General features: G+C 45.0%; 1 protein-coding gene across 3 annotated transcripts in view; it reads left to right on the top strand.

The window, feature by feature from the left end:
- Positions 1-23,324, top strand: part of LOC147892270 (F-box protein SKIP2-like) — a 228,241-nt gene that overhangs the window by 80,477 nt on the left and 124,440 nt on the right. For 2 of the 3 annotated variants that reach the window (XM_087388682.1, XM_087388681.1), the window contains exons 5-6: positions 16,921-17,038; positions 21,616-21,789. In XM_087388682.1, the coding sequence (XP_087244808.1) occupies positions 16,921-17,038; positions 21,616-21,789 (292 nt within the window). The remainder of the gene's footprint in view (positions 1-16,920; positions 17,039-21,615; positions 21,790-23,324) is intronic. The other variant, XM_087388683.1, reaches the window with a different exon arrangement.

Raw genomic sequence — 23,324 nt, 5'->3', positions numbered from 1 at the left:
GGTGACGGGAGTAGATAGTGTAAAAGAGCGGGGGGGGGATCTGAGAAAGATTAGGGAGCTTCACGCGTATTGATGTTCCCACGAGGGAGGACCGTCTTGGAGCCAATGACAGAGCGCCAGCACAGGAGAGCTCACGTGGCTTTTAACTTGGAAATGCGACTTCCGAAAATGTCGCCCATTCCGTGCAATCAGCCCTTCCGTACAAGTGTTCGCCGTATAGGTGTTCGCTTCTCCAGCACGTGCCTTTCTTTTCCATACACATCTCCGTGCATTTGTAGGAGTTGTGGAAAAAGGCCTTTTGTGCAGTTCTTCGCTCTACAGAGAATTGCACAAATTTGGGGCTTTTAGTTCATTTTCCCCTTTCAGGTGCAATTTCTTGCAAAAATTTGGGGCTTTTGCATTTTGGATGCAATTTGGCAGTTGAGAGAGCATTTGGGAGATTTGCAAGCAGTTTTGGACTCATTTTGAGTGACATTGCAGACATTGGCAAATTTTGCAATGTTATTTTGGCATTTTTGGGCATTTGCAAGATATTTGGGTGCATTCAGAGCCTTTGCTAGGCTAAGACAGCAAGCTGTCTTTTGGTTTTTGACACCCAATCTCCTATCTTTGGGGCTTTTGGACACTTTGCAGGTATCTTGCAGGAACACTTGGCAGAGATACCTGTGGGTTTATGCTTCTGACTTATTGCATTCAGAGCCATGATTGGCTGTAAAAGCTTACAGTGATATCCCAGTAGGGATTTTGGTGTGCACCTTCATTCCCAGAAAGGGAATTCTGTTTTCTGCATTTGATGACATTTTTTTGGTTGACATAGCCCAAAACAATCAGAATGATTATGTCTTTGGTGTCCTCTCGCAAGAGGACAAGTTGGATGGTACCAACTACTCCCTGTGGAGTTTCATGGTACGCAACATTCTGGTTGCTCGCAATATGTGGGACTATGTCAGTGGGGATGAGACCCAGAGAATGTGGCGCCTACCACTCCTCTGAAAGAAAAGAATAGACAACAGAATGGGAGCAAGTGAGCTGAAAGCTAGAGTGTGCAATAGAAGAGATGAACCAAGAACAAGAGTGAGAAGGTTTTGTCTAAGTGACAAAACCTTATCCTATTCACTAATCGTAGTTAGTGAACTAACTGTGGTTAGGGAAAAAAACCTCTAAATGAGGGAAAAGTGCCCCTAACCCACTTATTGGCATGACATTGGTCACTGCCTAGAATATATCAATAATTCTAACACTCCCTTGCAGTGCCAATGCCATGTACAAGGAAAAGATCAATCACCAAAAGGAGATAAGTTCAGGGCACTGCGAAATGCAAACTGCTCACGTGGAAGTGCTTTGGTGAAGATGTTTGCAACATTGTCATGTGTTGACACATAGATCATACTGATCTCCCCTGCATGTAACTTCTCTCTGACATAGTGATAGTGAACCTCAATGTGCTTCATGCGAACATGAAACACAGGATTCTTTGTCACTGCTATAGCACTTTGACTATTAGTGAGAAGGAGAAGGACCCTCCAATGAGAGATAAAGATCAGCAAACAAACGACACAGCCAAACACATTTAACTGTTGCTGTGAAAGCTGCCCTGTACTCTTCTTGATGTAGAACGTGCTTTCCATTGGACTGTTTTGCAGCCCCTTGCTGGTGAGAAAGGCATGAATCTTGGCATACCATGCACATGGGGCTTGTTTCAGCTTATATAAAGATTTATTCAGCTTGAAAACTTTGTGTGCATTACCTGAAAGTTCAAAGCTTGGAGGTTGTTTGACATAAACCTCTTCCTGCAAGTTCCCATTAAGGAAATTTGTTTTTATGTCCAACTGATGGACATTCCAAACAAAATTAGCAGCCATGGCAATAACGGCCTTATGGTGGTCATCCGGGATGTAGGAGCAAAAGTCTCCTCATAATCTATGCCCTTCTTCTGTGCATAGCCTTTGGCAGCCAGCCTTGCCTTGTACCTATCAATGGACCCATCTGTAGGCCATCTCATGGGCTATCCATAGATGCCACTTATACCTTGGTATGTGCCTTGTAGGCCTAGTTATAGTTAGTTAGGACTATTGGTACAGTTAGTTGATGTACCATCTAGGTCAGTTAGGACACTTAGTCCAGTTAGGGTAGTTAGCCCTAGGGTTTTGTTATGTTGGCTCTCCCTTGAGCCTCCTCACTTGTTCTAGCAGCATTTTGATTACAACAGCTCATTTTTTGCTTTCTCTCACTCTTTTCTGAGCTTTCATTGATTGCCATAGCCAACAGTGGTATCAGAGCAGCAGGCTAGGGTCCTTTCCCCCAGCCATTGGGAGTCTCCCTGAGTGCTAGTACGCTCATTTGGAGCTGTTTGGCGGCCTGTTTCTGTGCTGTTCTGCGCTGATTTGAAGCTGTGACCACATGTGTGGGCATTGGAAGCCATTCTGTACGGTTTCGTCGCCAACATCTGGTCTTTTGGTACTGTTGTTGCTCAGTCGCCTGCCATAAATGCTCCATTGAGGCTCTGGTTCAGAGTTTTCGGAGCTATCTAGGACCTATTGCTGCAGTACGGAATAGCCCTAACAGGCCGACCTGCACATTTCGGTGTTAATTGCTTCATACTGAAGCCCTAGCTCAGCCGCCTTGCACACGTGGAGCTTCTTCTTGCAAAAAACATAGCCAATCAATGGCTTTGAATGCAACAAGAGAGAAGCGTTAACCCACTGGTATCTCTGCCAAGTGTTCCTGCAGAATACCTGCAAAGTGTCCAAAAGCCCACAAAATGGCCGTACCAACCAATGGCTCCCTACAAAATGCACCTGCAAGTAGACCGTGAATGCACACGGAGGCTTGTGGGGAGACAGCTGGTGACACACTCCGTACGAAAGTACGGAAATGTATGGAATGTACAGCCAGGTTGTACGGATGGTTACCCTCTTGTCTACGGACGGGTTCAGCTTCTGTGTACGGCAGTTGTACGAAATAGCACTTGTACAGACGACTGAAGCCTACAGATCTGTATGGATGTTGGCTTGCGTTGGCAGTGTACGGACAACCTGTACGGACGGACAGCAGGGCTATGCCTGTACGTACGGATGGACTACAGGCTGTACAGTGCCGTATGCTTGTACGGATGGATTGCGCGCCTGTGTATAGCACCTGTACGAAATGTGCAGCTCGGGCTGCATGGAGACACTGAACGCACAGGTGTACGGAATGCGTTGCCTGTACCGATTGCACACGTGGGAGCTGTATAGCAGGTCGTCACACTTGCAAGGAAGCTGGTGCAAGGTCTGAAAGCTTGTAGGAGCTGGCTGAGCTAGGAGCAGGTTCGGGAAGAAGCACTGCTCTGATACCAAATGAAAGAAAAGAGCAGACAACAGAATGGGAGCAAGTGAGCTGAAAGCTGGAGTGTGCAATAGAAGAGATGAACCAAGTACAAGAGTGAGAAGGTTTTGTCAAGTGACAAAACCTTATCCTATTCACTAACCGTAGTTAGTGAACTAACTGTGTTTAGGGAGAAAAACATCTAAATGAGGGAAAAGTGCCCCTAACCCACTTATTGGCATTACGTTGGTCACTGCCTAGAATATATCAATAATTCTAACATCCTCCCCAACAAGGAGGTAGAGCTTGTGCACAGGGTGCAGCCCAAGTCATTGGTGCAGCTGTTACATCTACTCCAGAGCAGAAGAGATGGGATGCATGTGATGCTCTTGCTTTGTTAGTATATCTCTTTTAGTAAAGAGATTTATTATCCCACACATGTGGTCTTGCAAGACCTCGAAGGATGAGGGTGACTCTATGTCAGAGCACCTCACCAAGTTGTAGGACTTGAGAGAGCAACTGCTAATATAGATGAAATTATTCCTGATTCAGAGATGATTACCACCTCTCTGAATTCTCTTCCTGAGTCTTATCTCGGTTTCCACACCTCGCTGAATTTGTCTTTTAGGGGGGGTGCAAATCCTCTCATATTACACGAGTTGATAGGACTTTTGTTGCAGGAAGTGCAAACCAGGAAGAACATGGCTTCACAAGCATGCCATGCTTTCAAAATTCAGGCCCAAAGGGAAGGGGCAGCATAAGACACATGCACATCAGCCTTCAAATCAGCATAAAACCGAGTCAGGACAGCCTTCTCACAAGGCTAAGGGTGATGCAGAGAAGCCCAAGAAGAAGGGCATTTGTCACTACTGCAAGAAGCCAGGTCATTATATTGGTGAATGTAAGAAGCGCATAACGAAAGAAAAGAAAAGGGATTCAGGTATGGTTGTGTCAGATGCATCAGCTCCTCATGCACATGATGGGGGAGATGTTACAGACAACTTTGTGGAAGAGCACTATGTCTTTTTGTCTTGCATTTCAGATTTTTTAGTGGATAGTTCAGATACTACAGCCACTATTGAGGATGCTCCATATGCTTTCTTGACTTGCAGTTATGATCCTTCAAAGGATGCATGCTCTCTCAGTGTCAATGAGACACTGAATACTTGGTATTTTGATAGTGGTGCTTCTAAGCACATCACTTCTAAGAAGAGCCTTTTTGCATCTCTCCATCCTCCACCTACTAAAAAGAAGGTGACTTGTGCAAATAATTCTTCTTATTCAGTGTGTGGAGTGGGGGATATCATCCTCACATCCACTAATGGCACAGATTTCAGAATTTCAGATGTTCTTTATGTGCTAGGTATTAAGAAGAATTTGCTTTCAGTGTCCTCTCTCAATAGAGGAGGATTTCAGGTTATATTCGATGATGCTAAGTGTGCAGTCAGAGACGAAGAGAATGACTATGCTTTGATGTTGTCTGGCACTTTGTATCGGGGTCTTTTTCAGTTTGACATATATGAAAAAAGATCCGGTCTTGCATTTTCAGTGAGCACTCCCATTGCTGCGATGCAGAATGCGGAGTTATGGCATGCCAGGTATGGGCACATGAGTTATGGCCGCTTAATGACACTTCAGAAGCATGCTATAGTTGATGCATTGGCTCCTTTGGAGTCACCTCTTCCTAATGCTGAGTTGAAAGGTGAATTTGATATGTCAGACTTGGGCATGTTAAATTTCTTTTTGGGGATCCAATTCATAAAGGGGAAACGTGGCATCGTTATGTCTCAATCCAAGTATGTGCAAAAGTTCTTCGATAGATTCAACATGCAGGATTGCAAGCCTACAGCCACTCCCATGGAGCCAGGGCTGAAGCTTGCTATGTATGAGGCAGGTGAATCGGTGGATGCCACACTCTAAGGTCAGGCTGTTGGATGCCTCATCTATTTGTGTAATACACGGTCCGATATTCTTTGCAGTATCTTAGGTGAGAAGGTATATGCACAACCCAAAGACTATGCATTGGCAGGCTGTAAAACACATCTTCCATTACTTGCAAGGCACAAAGTCTTTTGGCTTGATGTTTCCAAGGGGGGGTGACTTGCATATGCATGCTTACAGTGACTCAGATTGGGCTGGGACTATGACACCAAGTAGTCCACAAGTGGTAATTGTTTCCTTTTGGGCAAAGCTTGCATTTCTTGGCTGAGCAGGAAGCAATCTACTGTGGCTACTTCCTCATGTGAACCTGAGTACAGGGCAGCTTTAACAGCGACAGTTGAATGTGTTTGGCTGCGTCGTTTGTTTGCTGATCTTCATCTTTCATTGGAGGGTCCTTCTCCGATTCTCACCGATAGTTACAGTGCTATAGCAGTGGCAAAGAATCCTGTGTTTCATGCTTGCACGAAGCACATTGAGGTTCACTATCACTATGTCGGAGAGAAGTTGCATGCAAGAGAGATCAGTATGATCTATGTTCCACGTGACAAGTTAGAGGCATTTCGCAGTGCCCTAAACTTATCTCCTTTTGGTGATTGATCTTTTCCTTGTACATGACATTGGCACTACAGGGGGGTGTTAGGATTATTGATATATTCTAGGCAGTGACCAATGTAATGCCAATAAGTGGGTTAGGGGCACTTTTCCGTCATTTAGAGGTTTCTCCCCTAACCACAGTTAGCTCACTAACTACAGTTAGTGAATAGGATAAGGTTTTGTCACTTAGACAAAACCTTCTCCCTCTTGTACTTTGTTCATCTCTTCTATTGCATACTTACCTTCAGCTCACACTCTCTTGCTCTCTCTCTCATTTCCATCAGACTATGCTGTCTACATGTATTGGTATTTGTATCATGAGATCAGCAAGCAATCTTTTTTTTGGTGGCATCATGAAGTGAGCTGCTTCTGCTTCCCGCCTTCGGTGCTGCCCTCTGCCTCCCTTCCCCACCCCTCTCCTCCCTCCCCTCAGCCCCCTCTTTACCTTCCCTTCTCTCCATCCCTGCCCCCTTTCCCCGCCTCCAGCCCCGCCTTTCTCGCCTATCCCCGCCCCTTCTTCCACCCTACCCTTGCCTCTTCTCCCGCCCTTTCCCCGCCTGTACTCCGCCCTCCACAGCCCCCTCTCTCAGCCCCTACCCCCGCCTCTACTTCCGCCCTACCCCTGCCTCTACTCTCAGCCCGTACCCCCGCCCCTACCCCGCCTCTACTCCGCCCTTAATAGCCCCCTCTCTCAGCCCTTACCCCCACCTCTACTCTCAGCCCCTACCCACCGCCTTCCCTCTCGTCTACCCTCAGCCCCTTCTCCTCTCCTCTACCCCCGCCCCCTCCCCCGCCCCCTTCAGCCCCTCTTCCGCCTCCTTTCCCCTGCCCCTATCCTCAGCCCTCCACCGTCCTTCAGCCCTTCTCCTCCCCTCAGCCTCTCCCTACCTAACTGAGCTCTCTTCCCTCGCCCCTCTCTAGCCTCCTTTCTAGCCTTTCTCCTCCTTTCTTGTCCCCTCCCTTCAGCCTTCTCCTTCTCCTTCCTTGCAGCATTTTAGTCGGATGGAGTTCAATTGTGTTCGTGTCGGCCTTTCCACCTCGAGTGACGATGGCTCAGCCTTCAACCAATCCTCTCCCGCTTCCACCGGTTGCAAAAACCATCATTTTTTCAAAAGACGAGTTGCAGCAGCTCAAAAAAGATACAAAGCAGGAGAGCTCGACTTCGCTCTTTGCTCGCATCCATGGGTCCCACCCTTCCAGGTTACAAGCCAGGGACTAGATGCTCGCCACTCTACCTGGAGACCTCGCAGGGCACTTCACAAATGTTCGTCTGCTTGGGCAAGGTTTCTTCCAGATTGTTTTTGACTCCTTGGAGGTAGCACGTACAGTGCTTCAGGCTAGTCGGTTAGCACTGGGCTCCAGGAGGATCTTTCTGACCCCTTTTTCATTGGGGTTTGACCTTGTCGAGGAAGACAGTCGGACAACATCACTCTTCATCATATTTCCAGGCCTTCCTCAGGTGTACCATCGACTGCTACATTCCATTGGAGCCGCCTTTGGAGTTGGTACTGAGATCCCTTCTCTCCCTGAGATGCCTACTTTAGCAGCAAAGGAAGTCATGTCCGATGGGGTACCGCGTGTTAGGGTCATTGTCTCTGACCCTGACATCTTGGATGACCACATTATGCTTTAGTGTCCAGATGGCTCCTTCTTCAAACAGAGAGTCGAGATTGTAGGGAGATAGGATTAGTGTAGGATTTGCAGGACCCTTGGGCACTTTGGCAGAGATTGCCCAAGGAAAAAGAAAAGACCTAAAAGATCCACAGGTGCACCTCATAACTTCACCTGACCTAGACCTTCCTCAAGACCAGTTCCTACCGCTTTATGCGCTGCTAGACCAGCTTCACATTCAGGACCATCAGCCTCTCGTCTTGGTACTTCTACAATGCGGACAGGACAGTCAGCACGTCCTGCTTCGGTTGTCCCCTGTCGGATGCCTGTCAGAGTTGGGGAGCGAGTACTTCAGGCTACCTCTGACGGGGCCGCAGACCCGTCTCTTCAGGCAGGAGACATTCATGTCCTGGTTCCATGTGCAGATGAGACTGCTCCCGCCCCTGTTTAGATACAGGAGCGCTCACCTAGGGAGAACCTTTCTGCAGAGACCCGTGCCTTACTTGAGAACAATGCCAAAGTCGTGGCTGAGGTCATGCAGATTTATGTCGAGGACATGCAGCGGCACTCCCCTTCTTCTCTTGCACGTCTGTCTACACCTGACAGAGGTAAGGGGGTTATTGGTTCCACTCCTCCTTCCGAAGGGCTCCTTCGCACTCTTATGCCAGAGGTACTTCGCAGGAATTCATTTTCAGTTCTGGGAGACTTGGCTGAGTTTGATGCAGAGGAGGAGTTTGTACCCTCTACGCTCGGGGAGCACAACTTTCAGACATCCGTGGACAGAGTTTCGCCCTCAGCAGGTTTGGGTGTGCTTTCCTCATTTGATCTCCCTCCTCTTGATAGGAGGAATTTTCACAGGAGAGGGATTTCTCTGCTACCAGGTTGGGTAGGATTTTCCATCCGGCCTCCTCCTCTCGTAGATGAGGATCTTGAGTCGGAATGTTCAGGGCCTCGGGGGTGCACCTCACTGCCGCTGCAGGCAGCTGATTCGTAACCAACTTCATCCAGGTGTTACTAGGGGTCCCATGGACATTTTGATGATTCAAGAACACAAATTGGATGTCAAGGATTGTTCCAAGTTGGGTAAGCTTCTTTTAGGCTATACTTTTTGGTCACCCACCTTGGGCACTAGGGGAGGTACTTGCATTTCTATTTATTCTTCTATACTCACCTTGGTGATTGGACATGGGATCATAATCCCTTCTAGAGCTCAATGGATTATACTTTTGATTGGTGGGCATAAGGTTGGTATGTTAAACCTTTATGCACCCAATTCTAGAGAGGTTTGTGTTCTTTTTTGGAAGGAACTGCTCTCTTGGCCACATATTGCAGATGCTTGGATTATAGGGGGCGATTTCAACATGGTTGAAATGCCCTCAGACAAAAGGGGTGGTAGGGAAGGTGGCATTCACTCCCTAGGGAGAGCAGCGTGGGATGCCTTCCTTTTTCAGTACAATGGCAGGGGTGCTTGCCATGATGACGCTTTTCACACTCAGCCACATTCTCTTCTGTTTTCTTGGTCAAACAAGAGATTGTAGATGCCTATACATGCACGGATTGACAGATTTTATGTGGATGATTGAGCTCTTGACAGAGGTGGTACTGTTTGCGTTGCAGTTGGGGTGTCCACTTCGGATCATTTTCCAGTGGTTTTGATGGTCTCAGATCCCCATGTGAGGCGCCGCTCTGCCATTGTTAGGATTCCAAATTCCTTTTATGCAGAGGAGGGCCTTACAGAGACAGTGTTGAGGACCTAGGTATCTCATTTGCAGGATGGGCAGCTTTCTCCTTCAGACTTAGCCGCAGCCCTCTTTGATATTAGTGACTTTTATCTTTCAGTTGCTCGTATAGGGAGGGGTGAGATCCTCAAGCGTGAGATAGGTATCCGCGAGCAGTTGGCTGCCCCCCAGAGGGGGGAGGAGAAGAGGTCTACAAATGCTTGGATTTAGGAGCGCCTTGCTGCAGCAAGGGCTCATCAGGAGTTCACTCTTAGATCATAGAGCAGAGTATGCCTTTCATGCCAGAGAGTCATTTTGGACACAGAAGGGAGGCAGGGTCAACAAGCAGTGCTTCTCTACTCTTGGCCCCAGACATAGTAGGGAGAGCGTCTCACAGCTTGTCGACTTAGGTGGAGTTCTTCAGACACATCCAGATGCCGTGTTGCAGGTTGCCACCGATTTCTATGCCTCCCTTCTTACAGTAGATCCTGACACTCAGGCCACAGATGATGCTAGAGTGGTTATTTGGTGACACTTACCTGGGTTGGTGATAGGGGATACGATTGTTTCACTTGATGCACTCTTCACCAACGTAGAGTTCAGGACTGCTCTCTCTGCCCTTCACAAGGGCAAGTGTCCTAGTTCAGATGGACTTACCCTTATTTTTTATTACTTTTTGGGATTAGATTGGGGATCACATTACCTCATCCCTGCAGGGTGTATGGGACTCGGGTGAGATGCCAGACTCACTTACGGAGGGTCTGATTCATTTGATTCCGAAAGGGGGTTGCAAGAATTTAGTGTCTCAGTGGAGACCGATTACCTTGTTGGGTACCTTGTTTTAAATCCTTGCTAAAGCTATCAGCCTTCGTCTGTAGCCCTTTCTACCAGATCTTATCCATGATACGCAGATGGGTTTTGTGCATGGCAGGAGCATCTTTGATAACATCTTCTCATTTTGGGAGGCTTCGGATTGGGCCATGCATAATGGCCATAGGTTGGCTATTCTACTGTTGGACTTTGAGAAAGCTTATGACAGGGTAGACGGGGGCTTTTTGGAGGGCACACTTATTTACTCGTTTTGGCTTCTCAGATGCATGGATCAGAGGGGTGTTAGCCCTGTACAGATCAGCCCACAGCCAGGTTCTGGAGTTAGAGGAGACAGGTTTGAGATTACGAGATCAGTCCGTCAGGGATGCCTCCTAGCCCCCTTTTTATTCCTTTTTGTGGCTGCGGTTATGAGCCATTACATTAGAGCTCAAGCTGGGATTGCAGGGCTCAGGCTTCCTCTGAGACAAGAGGATGAGCTCTCAGACAGTGAGCTGGCAGATGACACGGCTGTTTTTTTGGAGACCACTCCACAGACACTGAATTCATTTAGGACGGCATTGGATTTGTTTTGCATTGTGGCAGGTGCACACATTAATTGGAACAAATCCAATGGTTTTTGGATCAATGATGAGGACACTCCAGTCTGGTGGATTGACATAGGGTTCACTTGGATTCAGATGGGAGTCTCCGTCATATATCTGGGATGCCAGGTTGGGTTGGACATCTCTCCGGCACAGATGTTTGCTCCCGTGTTGGAGAGTATCAGGAGGAAACTCATCTTGTGGAGTTCAACCAGACTTGACCTTGCATCCAGAGTTGTGGTTGTGAACCAGGTATTATCCACTTCCTGGTTTGTTTGCTCATGTTGGTGCAGATCTAGAGGTTGTATCGCTCAGCTCATGAAACCTATCAAGAACTTCGTATGGAGCGGTTTAGATGGCACCTCAGATGTTGTAGCCAGGGTGGCTTGGGAGACCCTCATTCTCCCCACTGGAGAAGGGGGTCTGAATATTATTGACCCGAACATGCAGTGCATGGCCTTGCTCTGCAAGTTTGTAGTACGTGGATTGATGCCTGGACAGGAGCCTTGGAAGGACTTTTTCTCACGCAATATTTAGTCTTGCACCCTTTCTCATGGGGGAGATTGGTTGGACAGCAGCAAATGGATCTTTGCTTCGGCCCATCTTAAATCTCCCCCTTCCCCTCTTATGGTTGCTATTCTGAAAGCTTGGGGCTGCTTCAGAAACGTACTTCGCAGAGTTCCACCCACCTCTCGTGAAGAAATTCAAAGGCAGCCACTCATGTGGAATGACTCGATTTTAGATGACCATGGCAGGCCACGTGGAGTGTCACATTATATACAGTGGTCTACATGGGAGAGGGGACCTACTTCTACTATATGCGCTTGGTAGGCCTTTATGAGATTTCCAGAGGATTAGAGACTTTTAGTAGTTGGTCACCTCAGAGGGAGTGCACTCGAGATACAACAGATACAGGCAGCCATTCCGCCAGAGTGGATTGACACATACGACTTGCCGCTCACAGAGTCCACTTGGTGGGGAGCGTTTTCAAGGATGGGCATTCCGTTACAGATTATTGCACTGCAGGATGCACATGAGGATACCCTTGTCTTTGATGTTCAGTCGGGAGGCAGACTTATCAGATCTTCTGATGATATTCTTTTGGAGGTTGCATTTCAGCCTGTCAGGATTGCAGGTTTCATGGAGTGGGGCAGGGTCTCACAGTCTTGGAGACTTTGGCTGTATGATGGTTCCCCTATTAGGTTCTTGCAGTGGGACCCAGGGGAGTGGGAATGGATTGATGAGGGGCACCTAGAGAAGAGCTTCCCCTTCTTTCGCTATATAGTTAGAAATGCCTGGAGGTTTCAGCTCAGCAGTCCCTTGAGAGCGCCACATTGGGATAGTTTTCAGATTTTCGCAGTTGTGCGGAAGAACTTTTGGCGTAGGCTGTGGAAATCCCTTAGGAATAGAAAGATCACATCCTATGCCATCAAGGACGATAATGAGCTCCCAGGCCGTATTTGCTAGCAGCCATAGAAAAGGATAAAATTGTGCCATTATCCTGAAGTACATCCGCCACAGATGAAATGCCTTTGAAGGAGAGAAAATAAGAATGTCTGGGTTCTTGTATGGCCAAAGGAGGGTGGAATACTTATGACCAAAAATATTCTCAGCCCTCAAAGAGTTTCCCGACAGAGAATCTCTGCTATGGTGGGATAAGATATGTTTCCAATCAAGAAGCAGGCGAGAGACAAATGGGCAGCCGCTGATCTTGCCTTGGATAGAGCCAAATCAGAAATCCCACTGAGTAGGCTGCCAATGCCCAAAGGCGGAGGTATGAATATGTAATAAGAAAGAACGGATCATGAAAGCCCAAGGCTGATCTCCTTGCATAAACTGTATCATCATTTTCCCTCTGTGAGCAAGTAAATGCATTTGAATATTGAGAATATTCAGACCCCCGTGCATCTTTGGAGAACATAGACGATGCATAGAGAGTAATCTGAGACTTTTCTTGCCATTTTTTGAACACCAGAAAATTTCCATGATAGCTGACATGAAAGAAGCCAGATCTGCCTCGGTGAACATAGTGAGAGGCAGATAAAATTGTATGTATGCTATCAAAATGGATTGCGTAATTCGCAAGTGACATGTAATGGCCAAGTTGCAAGCTTCCAATATTCAAGTTTTACCCTTAACTTTGTTAGCACCCAATCAGTTTGTTGGGAACGGGTGAGTCCCCAACCTAGAGGATAACCAAGGTGTCGAATGAATGAGAAGCGGGGACAATTTCCCCAGGCCACAGAAGGCTATGCCATTCCTGTGCATGCAACGGCAACAATTTTGATTTCTGAAAATTGACTCAAAGACCAGCAGCCAATCCATACGTAGAAAGAGCCTGCATAATCATGGATAGATCAGCCCGAGTATTTTTTGGAGTAAAGAATGAATCATCAGCATATGCCTGAGCGATCATGCCATGACTGCCAGGAATCTCCAAACCGTGCAACTGGTTAGTGTCCAAAAGGTGGTCCAGATATTGAAGCATTGGATGAGTGGCTATGGCAAAAAGTAAAGCACTTAGGGGACATCCTTGCCTAACAGAACAACCAAGAGTCCAGGACGGAGAAATATCCCCTGAAAGTATGCAGGCAGCTTTACTATCTTGATATAGCCAAGTGATGAGTTGCTGCATTTTTGTGCCAAATCCCAATGCCTGCATAGTCAATGAAATAAAATCCCACTGAACAGTATCAAAGGCTTTGGCAATATCAACTTGCAATAACAAAACATCCTGCTGCGTGTATTTGGCATATTCAATTCCAACATAAGCATCAGCAATGTTATCTGTGATATGCCTACGCGGGACAAAGCCATATTGGGCAGGATGCAACCCATCATGTAAAAACCCCTTTAGCCGGTCAACAATCATTTTGGTAGTGACTTTGTAAATGACTGGCATAAGAGTGATAGGTCTCCAGTCTGCCAAAGACTCACAAATTTGCTTTTTTGGAAGGAGTTTAACAAGACCTCTCTTCCATGTGTCTGGCATTTTCTGATTTTGCCATGCAGCATTTACCATATGTAGCAATGTATGCTTCAAAATAGGCCAATATTCGAGAGAAAACTCGACTGTTAAACCATCCCATCCTGGAGATTTCCATCTGCCACAGGATTTGATTGCATCTTACAGTTCCCTCTCAGTAAAGGGTTCCTCCAATTCCAAAGCTTGAGTAGTGGAAATAATAGGAGAAACATGTTGCAACAGTAAATTTCGTGCAAGCAAAACCTGTTGTGAGGGAGGAACTGCGGAACCAAATTGCTGAGAGAAATGATGCACACAAACAGACGCAAGCTTTAACCGTGAGGTGGTCCATGATCCATCAGGCATAAGCACCCTGCAAATTTCTGTTTTGAGTCTCCTCTGATGTAAACTTTTGAAAAATTCTTTGGAAGAGCAACCTTTATCTGTAAAGGCTCTTTGTCTTGCTCTAGTCTCCCATTTGGCCAGTTTCGTATAATCATTTAATTTAAGACAATGTGTGGCCTGGCATAGTGTTGTTTGCTCATGCATGGACAGCGAACGATGATGGCTGAGTTCAGTGAGGTCTTGACAAGCGGATTTGGCCTGAGCAATGGTTTCCCTCAGAGTCTTCATGTAAGACTTGCCATAAGCTCTAATCACAGAATCCCAGGCATCATCAATATGAGTATGGCTGCTAGAGGACAGACAATGAGATGCTTCAGTAACCATTGCCTTGAAATCAGCATGTTGCAAATAGCTATTGTTTATGATTAGATGTCTCCTTTGTGGCAATCTATCATCTGGCATATCATGAAAGGATAACCGCAACCAGAGAGGTGCATGGTCTGAATGCACAAAGGCATAGTCAATCCACATTTTACATGTGAAATCCCCATTTTGTTGTGGAGCTACACTATACCATCGATCCAGACGTGCCTGATAAGAAGAAAGGGCATTATGTTGAAATGTGTAGCCAGGTGACAAAGGCTGCAATTCTTTCCAAAGGTCAACCAAATCCAGATGCAATAGTAATGAGACCATGCATGCCTTTCAGGAGTTAACATATGGTCATGTCTGGAGGTGTTGTCACCTTGTTGTGGAGCATTATTGAAATCCCCACATATATAGGCATGATATCTCCATGGATATTGTTGCATGGCATCCCAAATTGCAGTTCTTTCTCTAGAGGACTGAGGTGCATAAACAGAAGCAAATTCAAACACCTCTCCTCCAATAATGCATTGAAGAACAAGCCATCTGCCTTTGTTGTCATTTAAAGCAATAACTGGTTGAAGCTCATGTTTGATCAGAAGGACTACCCCTGAGAAAGAGTGCTCCCCAGCATAGAAAATATCATAACCACAGTAGTGTCCTGTCTTTCCTGCATAGACGTGTTGGTTGTGTTCTTATAATGCCACTATGTCAGGCTGAAATCTATGGATGTACAGCCACACAGATTTCCATTTCCTACTGTCACACATCCCCTGGACATTGAGTGTAAAACATTTGATATGAGCAGTCATATTTACAGATATTTATAGTAATATAACAACTATGTACAGCAGCAAAATTTATGGTGTCAGCCTTGCATTTCTATTTCAGGGTCAAGGCCTCTCCCCTGAGAAGAAGTAGCCACCTGAGGAGTAGACAGCAAAGCAACAACCTCTTCTTCAGGGAAGAGTGTTCTGCTAGCTGTTACTTCAGCCCATGTAATCCCAATTCCTGTATTTACCTCTGGGGTATTTCCACTAGTAGACGCACCATTCCAAGTGCGGGGGGGTGGAATTCTTCGAGCAGAAATAAATTTTCTCGGACTTTGCCATCCATCAGTTGGAGGTTTCTGTCCTTTAGTCAAGGGTTGAATAGCAGGGGGTGAATGTGAAAAAACATTCCCATTTGAAACCACTAAAGCTTTGCCTTTATCCTCACTTCCAGAAGGCTGTCTACTACCTTTGTTTTTATTTGCAACTGAAGTAGGAGCATCCTTAGTAGGTATTTGAACCGGCAAAGTGGTATGAGGCATTTTATGCTGATTTATTGGACACTGTGAAGCCATGTGTCCAAATTTTTTGCACTCAAAACAAGCCCCTGCAAATAATCCCCATTTGAGTTTATAAAAGGCACTTCCCATGTCCACATTATTCACCGTGACTGAATAAGAGTCTGGTGTGGGATTATCAGTATCCCAGAGAATGCAAAATCTGTTCGAGTTGCCATTTGGCCGTGGTGGGCAGACCACTTCACCTAAAGATGCTGCAATTTTAGGCAAGAGTGAGGCCATACATTGTGGAAAGTCGACAACTTCAACCCAAACCGGGCATCTGTGTCGGACTAAAGCCTGAAAATCCCTTGTGGGAGACCATGGCAATACATGCACCATTTGCTGCCCAAAAAAGAGAGGTGAATGTTCCAAAAGCATTTGTCTGTGTATTTCATCCACCATAATAACCTCAAAAAAGCCCCTGGCTGCATAGTGGACTTTACGAACAAATGAGCCAGCCAGGGTGCGTGTCAACCAGTTGCCTACCATATCTGTATATACGCACACACATATATATATATATACACACACACATATATATGCATATATATATATATATATACACACACACACATATATATACACACACCCTTTTTTTTTTTTGGTGAGACCAAGATACTTGTATTATGAAACATTCATTTACATCTGGGCAGTGCTCAAAAGAGAGCCAAAGCCCTATCCATCAGAAGCAGTAAAAGAAAAGCTGGATACAAGAAACATCCAAATCTTCCTCATGTAAGGCATCATATATATACACACCCACTTTTTTTTTTTGGTGAAACCAAGATACTTATATTATGAAACATTCATTTACATTTGAGCAGAGCTCAAAAGAGAGCCAAAGCCCTATCCATCAGAAGCAGTAAAAGAAAAGCTGAATACATATATATACACACACACACACACATATATATGTATATATACACATATACATACATACATACATACATACATACATGTATGTATACATACATACATGCATACATACATACATGTATATGTAAATATGCTCTCTCTCTCAAATATATGTATGTATAGATACATACAACACAGTGTTGTGTTATTTATCTTTCAAGTGCAAGGTGTTTTTTGCTTATAATGCGATTTACAACTGAAAAAGATTCCACTATTGCTTTAAGCCAGACAAAAGTTTGTTGTTGATTATCTTTTAGGGCAAAGCTTTTAACTTGAATATTTATAATATTCTCATGTATTGTATTTGCATGTGCTGATATACGTGGCAATACTCGAATTCAGCAATGCTAATTCATCATATGTAGAGGGAAGCATGGCCTCATGATTATTTACTTGACTGATATCTGTACCCGGCAGGGGATTGACGTCCTTTATGATTGATAGCGGGACTAAGGTGGATGCAAACTATGCTGCCCGCACAGTAGCAAGGAACTGTCCTTCATTGAGAGAGTTGAGTGCTTATAATCTGACAATGGTAAGTTCAGCTTCAAATTACCAGAGAGTTTTACATGTGTAGAATGACAAGCAGTATTTGGAAGCAGTTTTGTTTTGGGGGAAGAAGTGTTGCACAACTATATATGATGCCATATCGAGATGTAAACTGCAATTAGTTTCAGGTTCACAGAGAATAAATGCTTGGATTTGTTGTGAAGTAGACTTTGTAAAACATTGGGATTTTTATTTTTGTGTAAAAAAATGATTTCCAATAAGTGTGAACAAAACCCACGAGAGAAAGTGCCATCTCAACCCTGCAGGAGACTCAGAGAAGAAGGGGGATCCCCTCCGTCTTCTACAAACGTAGCCTCCCTAGCAAAAGCTGCCTGAAAGGACCCCTAAATGATTGCCTAGATGCTTATTAGTGTATGTATAGTGTCTGTCCATATATTGGCCAAAGTGTGAGAAGGGTGAACCTGGGATCCATCCCAATGCCCTTGTGCATGTGGCTATCCACATTGGGATGTTTTCATGAGGATTGTCTGTAATGCCATGTGACAATGGATGTGTGTGATGCCATTTGAAAGATTGGGTTCAAGCTCATCTAAAAGGGAAACCTTGGATTTGAAATGATGATAGTTTGTTGATATGGCACAAGAAAATATTGGTAGGATTTGTTGCCATGATAGTGGCCATAATTATCACTCAAGGAGAAAGCCCATATGACATCTTTAGAAAGAAGATATGCCTAGGCACTTTTAAGAGTTTATAAGGTCCGAGTTCTACTTAAGTTAGAAGTTCTAGGATCTCTTTTTGGGATGCCTTTCTTCTGTGAACGTTTGGGCATTAAGTGTTTCCAAAGGCATGTTCCCCTACATGTGCTCTCCTATAGAATAATCATATTTCCTACTAGCCTTCCTCATTTCATGGACATAGTTGTCCACATGAGCCTTAACTATGTCCACATGGGGTTTTTGAAGCTCCGTGGCGTGGAGAAAGAAAGAAAGAAAGAAAGAGTTTATTAAAGTCTTCGGAAGACTGATGGGTCTATGAGACTGTGAGAAACCTGATACAAGCAAGCTGAAAGGGTGGAGCTACTAAGGAGCATAAACACCCATGCAGAAAACAAAAGCTAAATGCTACATAGTCATATTAGAATAATAGTCGTCTCCATCATCACTATCATCATAATCATCATCAGATAATCTATCATCTGAATGCAAAGTGAAATATGCTCCAAAGTAACGGCTGTGGTCCACTCTATCTCCCCCCATCAAGGGTGGGGGAATGAGAGTATAAAATCATAGATAGAATGTTTTCAGCTGCTTGTGGGTGCAGTACTGCGCTGTCTCCTGGTCACAGCTCTACGTCTAACAAGGGAGACCATGACCCTTGTCAGTCGTGCTCCCACTCTGAACAAGGAAGAAATGTTTCCAAGCATAATCTATGCGTCAACCCTCTGCCTGAGCTGTCATGTCACTGGCTCTGGATCCCAATTGTGTCTAGGGCCTATAGAGTGGGAGTATGTATGGTTTGGCTGGAAGAACTCTGTGATCACGCTTTGAGAAGAGTCTACCAGGGTATGCTCCTCTGTCTCTTTAATCGAAGTAGGTGCTCACAATGTTTGACTGCGTCATGAATGGACGCGGCCAAGCATCTCTGATCTGAAAGAGAAGAACCGGGATAACAATCCAGAGCTATCATAGAACCGCCCCCGGATCTCATAGTACACCAGGCATTTGAAAATGAAATGCTCCTCAGACTTAATCTCTTGTAGGCCACATAAGGTGCATATGCATCTCTCCTTGGGTAAATTATTTGCTCGATCACTTTCAATACGCAGTATATGTGAAGAGACCCAAAACTGCCCAATAGAGATCCTCAATGAGTGGTGTAAATGAATCCGTGTATATCCCGGTGGGCCAATAAACCCCTCATCTGATATCTGGTCCCAACGAGGTCTGGAATGTGTAGCTATAGAAGATCCTCATGTATGATCTGGTTGACCTCATGATACTATAGTGTGGAGAATGCTGCCTCAATGCTGTACTGGTGGAAGGGAGGAAGTTTGTCCATGTGGAGCCCCAGTCGCTCAAACCACCTCACTATGTGTGCAAACTAGCACCTCCGGTCAGCTACAATTGATATAGCCAGAGAAAGAAAGAAAGAAATAAATTTTAATGTCCGCTGGAGGCCTCATGGGCCTATGGGACAAAGTGCGGAAAACACCAAAAAGGGAAAAAACTCATACAAGCCACAAAGGGCTAGAGCAAAGGGCGCGCTAAGGCCCTTGCTGAGTATTGTACTATGCTTAAATAAAGAGCTCAATAACACAAGCAAAATGGAATACAAAACATGTCGTATAATAATATGTCATGTCATGTCATGTCATATCATGTGCTATTTGTAGTAGGAAGAAGAGAGCTGGAGCTGGAACTGGAACTCAAAATCCGAAACCCGGTACTGTGGTGGCTCATCTATGAGCGGCGAAGATATCTCGGATCTGTGTGTGTAGGGGGGGGAGACAGAGAGAGAGAGAGAGAGAGAGAGAGAGGGAGAGAGAAAGAAAGTTTATTAAAGTCTTCGGAAGACCGATGGGTCTATGAGACTGTGAAAATCTTGATACAACAAGCTGTGGTAGTGGAGCTACTAAACGAGCGTCCATACCAATGCAAAATGCAAAAATGCAGAATGGCAGTACTAAGTCCTAAGTACAACATAGTCATGTCGATGGTCGACTATATATCAATCTCAACATCGTCATCAATATCATCACCATCATCGGCAGCAGCAAGATATCAGGATGGATGAGGCAGTGTAGGCATGAAGTCGGCAATAGAGTGTTGTCGGCCCCTCAGAGGTGCGGTCTTGGTATGTCTCCTGGTTGTATCTCTTGGTTCAGGAAGAAGTAGCCTACAGTTGCCACATCCAGTTGTGAGGCTGAGTACAAAGCAACTTTCACAGCTACAGTAGAGTGCAGAGTGCGTTTGGCTTTGCAAGTTACTTGCAGATCTTTATATCATTCTACGATCTACAGTGACAGCTAGAGTGCTTTGGCGGTTGCTAGAAACCTAGTGTTTCATGCACGCATAAAGCATATTGAGGTCCACTATCATTATGTTCGAGAGCGACTATCTAGTGGAGACATCGAGTTGTCTCATGTTGCCACCGAGGAGAACTTGGCAGATCTTTTCACGAAATCTTTATCACGGCCCAAGTTTGAGGCATTTCCACATGCTTTACACTTGGCTCCTTTTGTTGCGTGAGGGATCACTCTATACATATCATAGATTGCTATATCCCTCTGGGACGAATATGTGCAACCATGATGTAGTTTCCAGGCATTCCTAAGATATTCCAAGATACTTCAGCCATACCATGGAGGGGGGCTTGTTAGCACTTAGCCCTGGTATGAACCTTGTAGGTCAGGTCAACTCGATGAGTTGACTTCTTTGGTCAACCATATGGTTGACTTGGGGGCCATATAAGCCACCCTTTGTATTTTCCTCTTATCCATTTGAGAAGTACTACGTTTTGCTCTAGCTTGTTGTTTGCTTCCCGCACTCCACTCCCGTTCCATTGGTTCCTATACCCAACAGTGATCAGCAGGCAGGAGGTGCATGCAGGTTGGTTGTAAAGATGGCCAGCCAATGGCTATGCTTATGACATTTCCTTGGGTTAAGCCTTTCCTTATGTATGCTTGAGGTTGTTATGCAAACCAGGGCCTTATTTATGTGTGTAGTTCCTGAATTGTGAGAAAGGCAGGGCCCCTATAATAGCCCTACTTAAAAGTGGACGCCCTCCACCTTACCTTTGATAGGTGGGATGCAGGATATGGGATAGGTGAACCCGATCTGCTCCCTGACAGCTTTGTAATTTTTGGTTTGGAGAGGAATGGTGAGAGGTCTCGGATGCCAACCTTGGCTGCTCCCGAATCCTTGGTCACTGGTGGAACTTCTTGGGCAGAGCAGCATACATCTGGATTTGTGCAGTGAATGTGGATTTGTTGGAGTAATGAAGCTACCGTGATAACTTTCTGAAGGGAGTCTTTTCAAGCTGTTTTCTCCTCACTTTTGTTTTAGACGTGGAGCATGTGACAACAGAATTTAGCATACCTTTCCTTTCAGTGAACAATTTTGATGCCTTAACATGCCCCGATGGTTGTGTCCTTATAATGTCATTTTTAGGGAGTCTCTTCTATGCAAGAGGAGTTTATGGTTTAAGACCTTGTGGGGGCTAGCTTGACTTTGTATTTGCTTATAAAATGAGTTTGGGCATACCGCTGGAGACATATGCATCTATGCATGCACAAGGCACACACCATGCAACCACTTGGACTTAGAAATTATGATGAAGAGAATCTTATCATCATCTGGCTACCCAGATGTTTGTTTTGTGCTGAATGCATCATGGGGCTAGTTAAAAGGTGCATCAAGGCTTTCAGTCTATTAAAAGTTCTCATCGCAAGGTAAACTGATTTTCAAGATCATTTGTGTAGAGTGTTTTGAGATCTTGAAGCACGGTACAGTTTGGTCTTATAGGCCTCCCAACTCTAGGTTTTCTTCTCTATCAGCGACTTTCCAAATGTTTCTGACTAAGTTCTTTGGATATTTCCAGGAAACTTTGCATTGTATACTGAATTGCAACATTTCGTTAAAGCGTTTGCGCCACAAGCAAAGGCAAGGAGGCAGCTTTCATGTGACGGATGCTACTCTGTCTTTAATAACTGGGAAATGCCCATTCCTTGAGGAACTTCACCTGGTTGATAAGACAGCTGCAGATGGACCCTTGGTAAGAGAGTGCTGATCGTATTCATGAAGTTCCTTTAAGAATTGTTAATGACCGAGCTTGCAGGATTTGTTGGTAGAAATCAACCTTCCTCATCTTCGTAAAGGACTTACTTTTGTGCAAGGGTACTCACTGGGTCTGAGTGGAGTGGAGTCAGACTTGTTGAGCCATTTATCATTATAAGCCTCTTGATGGGTCGGGTGGAGTGGAGTAGACTGGGTTAAGCCTTCTATCATAAGCCATCTTGATGCCACTTGTGGAAGTAGGAGAGTGTACTGCTGACGCTGGTCAAAAGTGCAGGATGAAAGTTATAATCATAGTTTTGAAGAGGTTTTTTTCCTACTAACTGGGGCTCGCAAGCCTTTACTTGAGATTCAAAGCAAAACCACATGATAAGCTACACTGAAATGGGATAACGACACCTCTGAGAGAGGAATTTGCACTGCCGAATTTAGGCGTCTTTTCTTCCAATTTGTAAATGGAGAGTACAATGGTAGTGGGAAACTAAACCATTATGTCAAGGCTGGTAGAGCAGTTCATTAAATGCTATTTGAAGGTCAACGGGACAGCAAATGTTTATTGTAGAATCTGGCATCACATCGATTATTATGTCTGAGTGGACTCACATTATGAGAATTGAACCTGCTGCTGGTCCTTTGGCATTGTCCTATTGAGGCTTTGACTCTTACTGCCATCTGTACTTGTAGGGGTTTAGTGCGAGCAACTTTTCGCTAAGATAGATACCTCTTTTTAAATATAGCTGTGCCTTAGAGTTCAGGATACATGGATATTCATCCTTGCAAGCCTCATCTACTAAACAACTTGTTAATAATCAGTCCACAATGTGTACTACCAACCCTTGCTTAACACATTGTTAAGATCCTGTAGGCTCTCATCAACCATCCCAATTTATAAGGCCTTCAAGTTTAGCCAAATCAACACCATCTCAGGATCGAATGGAATCGAGGTAGGCAATTGGTTTGATAACTGGCTTATCAGTTGATACTAAATTAAGGCCATTTTGCTTCAGTTGCTTGTGAACAATCTTAGGTACTCAGTGACATATTCCATGATAATGTTGGAGGGAGCCACCTGACCTATCTTAGTGTAAAAACTCTGAGCTGCCGTGGACTGACTGGGCAAGTGTATCCAACATTGCAGGAACTATCAGATGATGTGGTATCTGAACTTTGCCATCTTTACATTTACTGGTGGGCTGTTTCCAACCCTTTATCTTTCGATTTGGCCTCACCTTGAGGCTTCATCAGGATAGCTGATGGCTGTAAAGAAACAACCTAAAATCACTTCTGTTTGCTTAAAAAGAAACTCCAAGGAAAATGAGAGCCAGAGTGCTGCTGAGTGGGTTGCGTTTGTGTTGCTAGGAACAAGAGGTAGTGCAAGGGCAAGTTTTGGAAAAGTTTCATCCAATTAAACATGCCATATATACCTGAGTTCTCCATTTGTCGAATGTTCAATGATTTGTCTAGATTCTACCCTCTCAAAGATACTCTATATGGTTAGTGTCTCTGAACGTGGGA

Source organism: Dipteris shenzhenensis, chromosome 17 (genome assembly GCF_047967505.1).
Source record: "Dipteris shenzhenensis isolate YYH24624 ecotype China chromosome 17, Dip_SZ_1.0, whole genome shotgun sequence".
In the NCBI taxonomy this organism is placed as follows: domain Eukaryota; kingdom Viridiplantae; phylum Streptophyta; class Polypodiopsida; order Gleicheniales; family Dipteridaceae; genus Dipteris; species Dipteris shenzhenensis.
The sequence above is the reverse complement of the archived record's forward strand: the minus strand, read 5'-3'. Positions and strand labels throughout refer to the sequence as shown.